The sequence below is a fragment of the Mesoplodon mirus genome (genome assembly GCF_964341445.2).
Source record: "Mesoplodon mirus genome assembly, chromosome: 2".
Classification (NCBI taxonomy): Eukaryota; Metazoa; Chordata; class Mammalia; order Artiodactyla; family Ziphiidae; genus Mesoplodon; species Mesoplodon mirus.
The window spans coordinates 57,236,377-57,244,816 of record NC_138977.1 but is presented as its reverse complement, the minus strand read 5'-3'; the positions used below and the strand labels follow the sequence as shown (position 1 = coordinate 57,244,816).

At 42.2% G+C, this 8,440-nt stretch overlaps 1 protein-coding gene across 3 annotated transcripts in view; it reads right to left on the bottom strand.

Moving 5' to 3' along the window:
• Positions 1–7,494: 7,494 nt before the first annotated feature.
• DDX50 (DExD-box helicase 50) overlaps positions 7,495–8,440 on the bottom strand; it is a 33,013-nt gene continuing 32,067 nt past the window's right edge. For all 3 annotated transcript variants that reach the window (XM_082630610.1, XM_082630608.1, XM_082630609.1), the window contains one exon: positions 7,495–7,989. In XM_082630610.1, coding sequence (XP_082486736.1) covers positions 7,702–7,989 — 288 coding nt within the window. In that variant the 3' untranslated portion in view covers positions 7,495–7,701. The remainder of the gene's footprint in view (positions 7,990–8,440) is intronic.

Genomic DNA, 8,440 nt, shown 5'->3' with positions numbered 1-8,440 from the left:
CCCCTTCAGTGCTTTATATTAGATTGTTCTCTTTTGTAAGGTCCTTTCACGCGCAGACTCGCGAGATGTGTATTCTTGATCATCTTGTGGAGACGTCGACACTTGAAAGGAGACAGCCAGACTCACAAACCTGGATAAGAACTAGAGGTCGGGCGGGTCTGGTCATTCATTTATGCGTGCACTCAACACACATCTCCTGAGCATTCACCGGGTCAGGTGTGAGACAAGGTTAGGATTCAGCACAGAAGCCTGTCTTCAATAAGCTTTACAGGCTTGTGGGAGACTGACGAGTGTCAGTTGTTTTGAAGGCACGGAGAGGCACCTAAGCCGGCCTTGGGACCTGTAGAAAGGATCCTCAAACCACGTAGACCTCTATTAGAAAATACAGGGGCTCTTAGTCTTGAAGAATTTGGACATGTACTAATTCAAGCGGTTCAGGGAAAGTGGTTCGTTGAATGATGTGTGACAATATTGCTAAACTTTCTGTGAAGAACAAGTGAGGCAAAGAATTGGGAGCCAGTGCATTATAAAATCGTTTTTAAAAGTGGGTTGAAATCTTGCCTGGCTTTGAAAACCTGCACCATTTGCTCTGTGATTTTGGACACATCACAAATGTGTGTATTTCTTAACCTGAACCTGAGTTTCTCATGCATAATGGGGATAAGAAAACCTACTTAATCAGTTGACAAAATTAAGTAAGATAATAAATGAAAAAGGTTTAGCATTGCCTGGCACACAGAGCACAATAAATAAGAGCTATTAAAACTCATAGGGGGAACTATACTCAATACTTTGTAATAACCTGTAAGAGAAAATAATCTGAAATAAAATACATATAGATGTATAACTGAATCACTAACCTAAACTAACACAACATTGTAAATCAACTATACTTCAATAAAAAAATAAAATAAAACCATGGGGGAAAAAAAACCTCATAGGTACGTCAAGGCTTTTAGAAAGACAATTCAAAATGTAATCATTTTATGACAAAGGAAAATGCTGGAAGTTCTATTTCTGTATTTCCTAAGATTCGTTTTTACTGCACATTTTTTAATCTGACAGTTTAAAGGAAATTTTTCGTGTTTCACAAATTATTGATGTTTCACAGTGTCGATTTTTTAGCAGATAAATTTATGTAAACATACAACGATGCTTTCACTTACACTCTGTGATATCCTTGAGCCAGGAGCTTTGATTTCTTTATCTTTGTATCCTTAAGATTTTGGACAGTGCCTGGCACACACTAGCATAGCCTACCACTAGTAGTGGGATAAGGAAGAAACACTTTGAAATAAATTTTAGTTGTATGCCCAGGCAGGAAAGCAGTTAGGAACCTGCAGTCTGGTTAATAAACCACAAAATTATGTGATACTGCAGTATATGATACGGCTGTACACAGTACAAGGGCATTTTTTTTTTTTTTTTTTTTTTTTTTTTTTTTGCGGTGCGTGCGCCTCTCACCGTTGTGGCCTCTCCCGTTGTGGAGCACAGGCTCCGGATGCGCAGGCTCAGCGGACATGGCTCACGGGCCCAGCCGCTCCGCGGCATGTGGGATCCTCCCAGACTGGGGCACGAACCCATGCATCGGCAGGCGGACTCTCAACCACTGCGCCACCAGGGAAGCCCCGGGGACATTTTTATTACCAACAGATGTTCAGCAGCAGAGTAAGCCCAAAATGCTACTAAATGGAAAATTTTTGTCAAGGCTTATAAAGTATATAAATTCCTTTGTAACATACCTGCACATAGACACAAGGCCAAAATTCCAAGAGGAAACATGCAAAAGGCCCTTTCTGGCTCAAAGGTGACCAAATTACTGTATTTAATCTAATCATCAGTACAAAATTCAGTAACAAGTAGGATATATGGGTCTTATATCCATTTGATAGGAAACGGGAAGTACTACTTGAATATTGATTCTGCCAGACCAGTTTCCTCTGATGTAGATGATGTAATATGTTTTCATAAAATTGGGAGAATTTCTATTTCAAAAAGTCTGTATACACACACGCACACACACAGTGAATTCAAAAGTCTATACCACAAAATGTTAGCAGTAATTATCTCTGAGAGGGATATTATAGGTGGTTTTAATTTTCTTCCATTTGCTTCTCTATTTTTTCAAATTTTCAACAATGGACATATATTACTATTATAGTATTTTTTAAAAGGAATATAGTTTTGGGACTTCCCCGGTGGCGCAGTGGTTAAGAATCCACCTGCCAATGCAGGGGACATGGGTTCGATCCCTGGTCCCGGAAGATCCGACATGCCGCAGAGAACTAAGCCCATGCGCCACAACTACTGAAGCCCGCATGCCTAGAGCCCATGCTCCGCAACAAGAGAAGCCACTGCAATGAGAAGCCCACGCACCACAACGAAGAGTAGCCCTTGCTCGCCATAACTAGAGAAAGCCCGCGCGCAGCAACAAAGACCCAACGCAGCGAAATATAAATAAATAAATAAAAAATTTAAAAGTTGTTAAAAAGGAATATAGTTTTTTAAAGTGACTATTAAGCACTACTCCCAAATTATACAAAACAAAAATAATGAGAGAAGGCTCTCAGACATGCACACCTAAATGTGAATTTGTTATTCAGATTTATAATGCTGAAGGGAATAAAACATATGATTTACAAATTCAAAAGCTGAAGATCAGGGTAATAGATTCAAGTTCAAGTAGATATTAAGGGACCACAACATTAGGGTACAGAGTACCAAACAGAAGGCTCTGAATAGCCAAAAGGTGGAGCCATGAAGTTGCTGGGCTCTGTGAAGAAGGAGCAGAGTAAAGGTAAGTGGCTGAACGCCGCCCAAAGCTGAGAATTTGGTAAGGAATTTGCCCTGCCCCCTCCTTTCAGAAGACATGGAAAGGTATTTTATCTTCGTAGGATCTGTCCCCCTTTCCTTGCTAATAGGGAAGCCAGCCTTTAGCAAGAGGACCCCTTAAATCCATCCTCCCCCTTGCTGGCATTTGCCTACATGCTTATCTTTTTCACTCTCCTCCCTGAAACCCTTCAGTGGCTGTCCAAAACAAGGCCTATGAAGCCTTCCAAGATATGACACTTAAAAAAAAAAACACACACACAACAAGATATGACACTTGTCGTGTTCTCACCACTGCTTTCCTCATAGTTAAAATCCTGGCAACAAGAGCTACTTACAGTTCGCCATACATAGGCTGTGTTTTATTAGCTATTCTGTGCCTTTGCCTGGATGTACATTCCCACTTCCGTCTCTTTTACCTCACTTAATTGACATTCAGTCATCATGGCCCAAAAGCTTTCTCTGAACTCCCACCCCCATTCCTGGGCTGAGCTAGGTTTCCTTGTTCAGAGCTCTCAAATCATCACACTTAAGTCAATGCCATGGACCTAGGTTTATGTGTCCATCTATTTCACTAGTTTCTGAGCTCTCAAGGGCAGAGACTGAGAACTCCTTATTCACTTTTATATCCCAAACATAGTGCCTGGGACCTCGTAGGTACACAGCACCTGCAGTAGGTGCTGATGAACCAAGCACCTCAGTAGGAATGGAGCCCCTATGCCATCTTGGGTATAAATACAGAGCTCACACTTACTCAGATGCAGAGGCAACTGAGATCCCCTCCTCCCAGTCATAGCTATCTGGAATCCCACTGCCTATAATCAAAACTTCCCCCTTTCTCAATCCAGCACTGAGAGTCCTTCTTCCCTCCTTGGTTTAACTGAAATCTGGCTCTTACTGGAAAATACTCCCATATAGCTTTCTCATATATATGTTGCTTATTCCCTCACATTCAATGTACACTGGTGTCCTCTCTTCCTCAGAGTTTCCTGATTATTACTCCTTGGCTTTCACATAAACACCCTGGTCCCTTTGAAAATCTGTGGTAATCTCACCTTTCCCCCCTGCTAATTCAGGTAATTTACCAACCTCCACCACTTACTGGCATTTTGGCACCTGGGTTAGTCTTCCTCTCCCTCCTCAGTCCTTGTTTGTCTTCATTCGAGAGGACTTCACTGTCCATGAAAACCATCCACATGACACTGGCTTCTCAGTTCTTTGACCACCTCAACTGAACTAACCTTTGCCCCCAACAGGCCTACCACCATACTCGGCAACTGTCTTCTCCTCAACTGCTCCACTCTTGAAATCTCAAACTCAGTCAGCCCTCACTGACCTTCACTCCCATGCCCCTTCTACGTCCTCCCTGCTATCAACCCCATCTCCACTTCAATCCCTAAGCAGTCTAGACTCCTTGGACCATTAACTCTAATCACTTTTGCTGAGTCCTTAACATCTTCACCTTGTCATCCTTTCATCTTACAGAGCAAAAGCCCAATCCTCAATCAACTGTCTCCCATTTCCACTCCTACAACTCGATGCTGAGTGTTGCCGTAGGAAATCACATTATCACTCTAATGCCACTACAAATTCAGTCTCTCACCTCAGCTGGACCCTCAAAGCTGCCTGTGACCCCTAGTTTGCCTGAGGAGTTCTTCATCATGTTCTGTAGTCAATACCTGAGCATTTCTCCACTTTCCTCAAATCTCCTAGCATACTACTTCCCTCTTCACCTTCAGTGGATGACCATGCAAAACTACCACGGGGGAAAAAAAAAAAACAGAAGCCATCAGGCAGGCACTCCCCTCAACTTTTTACCTTGATACCTGCAAACACCTACATGATAATCATACTTTCCTCTGACAAAATGTTAGAGATGTGCTTCTACCATCTAAGGCTAAAATCTCCAGTGTGCTCGAGCTCATTCGTCTGGGTCCTCATAGGGATTTTGCTCCATCATACATTCATTCTCTCTCCTCCTGCCTCCTTTTGGGCTCCCTCCCATATTAGTATTTTAACGTGCTCAAATTTCCCTCATCTCTCCACCCCACCAACAAAAAATTCTCACTGCAATCTCATATCCTTTCTTCTACATCCAGCTTTAGCTTATTCGTCCCTTGAATTCACAGCCAAATTTCTGGAAGACGTGTTCGTGTTTGTTGTCCCTACTGCTTTATCTCCCAGTTCCTGCTTAAGCCGCAGTTAAACAGCTTCTACTCTTAATACTCTATTAATATGGTTGCTCCCGGGGCTTCCCTGGTGGAGCAGTGGTTGAGAGTCTGCCTGCCAATGCAGGGGACTATGGGTTTGAGCCCTGGTCTGGGAAGATACCACATGCCGTGGAGCAACTGGGCCCGTGAGCCACAACTACTGAGCCTGCGTGTCTGGAGCTTGCACTCCGCAACGAGAGGCCGCGATAGTGAGAGGCCCCCGCTCGCCACAACTAGAGAAAGCCTTCGCACAGAAACGAAGACCCAACACAGCCAAAAATAAATAAATAAATACATATGGTTGCTCCCCATGTCAATGTCTTTTTGCCAAATCCAAGGGCCATTTCAGACTTGTCTTCTGGTTCCTTTGAAAGCCTTGTACTTCTGGGCTTTATGCCCTCTTCTTGTCATCCCTTCTCAGTGGGATCTCCTTTCCTCTGCTATGCAGTTAAGTATGTTGGTGTGCCTCTGGGTTCTTTTCAGCCCTCTTTCCTTACTATACTTTCCCTGGATCATCTCATGTACTAACTTAAGTACAATTACCATTTTTGGTTTATTATTCCCAAATCTTTAGAACAGATCTCTCTCCTGCTTCAGACCTATAAATCCAACTGCCTACTGTTTATCTCCTCTGCCATATCTCATGGACTACTCAATATTAAAATACATCTAATCCTGAACTAATCATATTCCCACTCTCTCCCCACCTAACTTTTCTTGCTTTGTTCTAGTACCTATCTCAGTGACGAAGCCTAGGTTTTATTCTTCTGCCTCTCTTATCTTCCAATTCAAAGCACTAAGTCCTAACAATTCCATTTCCTAAAAACCTCTGAAATCTATCCATGTTCCTCAAAGTCCACTGCCACTATCTAACACAGTGGTTAAGAGCACTGGTTCAGAAGCTAGACTTGGTTCAAATCCTCACTCCACTATATATTATCCAGCTGTGTGACTCTACACAAGCAACAACTTCTCAAGTGCCTCAGTTCTCATTACTCAAAATATGTTACCCATCATTAGTGCAGACCACCATCACCTCTACCCTGGATTACCCTGACAGCATCTTAAGAGGGCTACTAGTCTCCAGTATGGCCCTTCTGCAATCCAATCTCCTCAGTGTAGTCAGTAATCTTTCTAAAACACAAATCTCAACATGTTACTCCTTACTGTAAACTCTTTAATGATTCCCCATTGCCTTCAAGAAAACATTTCAACCCCTTAAAAATGCACACAGGACCTTTAAAATCTGGTCCCTAATTCCTTCTCTTATTCCTGTCCTCTATCACATGCACACCATACTGAACTATTTGGAGATCCTCAGACTTACAGTGCTATTCTTTGCCTCTGGGCCTCTGCATATACAGGCATCCCTTGGAAATATTGCAGGTTCAGTTCCAGACCACCACAATAAAGCAAATACTGCAATAAAGTGAGTCACACAAATTTTCTGGTTTCCCAGTGCATATAAAAGTTATGTTTACACAATACTAGAGTCTATTAAGTGTATAATAGCATTATCTCTAAAAGAACAATGTACATACCTTAATTAAAAAATAATGTCGTGGGCCTCCCTGGTGGCGCAGTGGTTGAGAGTCCGCCTGCCGATGCAGGGGATACGGGTTCGTGCCCCGGTCTGGGAGGATCCCATGTGCCGCGGAGCGGCTGGGCCCGTGAGCCATGGCCGCTGGGCCTGCGCGTCCGGAGCCTGTGCTCCGCAGCGGGAGAGGCCACAACAGTGAGAGGCCCGCATACCGCAAAAAGAAAAAAAAAAAAAAAAAAAAATAATGTCGTCATAAAAATGGGACCAATAGACTTGTTCAACGCAGGATTGCCACAAATCTTCCATTTGTAAAATATACAGTATCTGCGAAATGCAATAAAACAAGGTGTGCCTGTACTGTTCTGACTGCAAACCCTGTCTCCCTTCTAAACTGGCTAGATCAACTTATACTTCTGCTTTACATCTCCTTTTGGGTATCACTTCTTCTAAAAGCCTGATTCCTAAGGCTGGTGAGGTGCACCCCAACTAGATCCTTAGCATTCCATACCTACTTTCATCCTAAATATTAGGTGTTAATCTCAACCATAATTGCTTCTTTAGACTGTAAGTTCCTTGAAGATAGTGACCATGGCTTATTCACTGCTATGTCCCTAGGGACCAGGATAGTGATGGGCACACAGAAGACATTCAACCAATACCTGTTGAATAAATTGAGTATGCACTGCTTGCACACCTTTTAATTAACTTTATCTAAAATTTAAAATGTTACATCTAACCAATCATGTCACCAGTCTATACGGATTTCTTATTTGCTCCCATATATCCTATGGAAGGAGTGATCTGAATACAGACACACCACATTTTGTAAAATGCAAGTAACCTTAAGACTGACTTAACTGCCACATTTTAGAAGAAATTTTAAAAGATTACATTGAGAAAATTCTTAACGCACAGTGAAAAGAGACAATAAAAGGAGGTTTTTTTATTCAAAGGTATAACTGGATAAGTAGATTTGTTTACAACCATTCTTGTGAAATACTTTTTAAAAAAATACAACCAACTTCTCTGCCAAAAGCAGACACAGACCTCAACTATGATGACCTAATTTTTGGTGGATAATGTACAGGATTAGGCAGAAACAGGCAAGCTCACACTGGTAGATTAACTACCCCAGTCAAAACTCCGTTTGCAGCCCCCGCTTCTTGACCGATTTCTGTTCCCACTTCGTCTTCTACCATCTTGTCGAGTTCCTGACCGACTCCCCTGTCGATTCTGTCTACCTGACCGGCCACCAGATCGACCACCTGACCGGCCCGACCGGCCTGACCGGCCACTTGACCAGCCACTCCTCTGTCTGGAATTAGAAGATGTGCTTCCATCATAATATTCTTCAATTTCAGGCAACTTGGCTGGCACTGAGAGTACCCAGTCTGAATCATGCCACTCTGCCTGTTGGGATAATTTACAGGATTAATATAAATGCAAAATAGAAACCATAAGCAAACACGTGAATATAGGAGACTCTTTTCATATCCATTAGCTAAAGGCCATCTAGCCATTAAGTTCAAAGTATCTAGAACAAAACTGAAGACCAGAAAACAAAAACATATTCAAAGCTCATTCACTAAAGTTTCTAAGTTTTATGAACAAACAAAACAGAAACAGACTCAGATACAGAGAACAAACAGGTGGCTGCCAGAGGAGAGGGAGGTGGGGGGATGAGTGAAACACATAAGAGAGATCAAGAGGTACAAACTTCCAGTTACAAAATAAATGAATCACAAGGATGAAATGTACAGCATGGGGTACATAGTCAATTATATTGTAATATCTTTGAACAGTGACAGTAACTAGACTTATCATAGCGATCATTTTGTAATATACAGAAATATTGAATCAC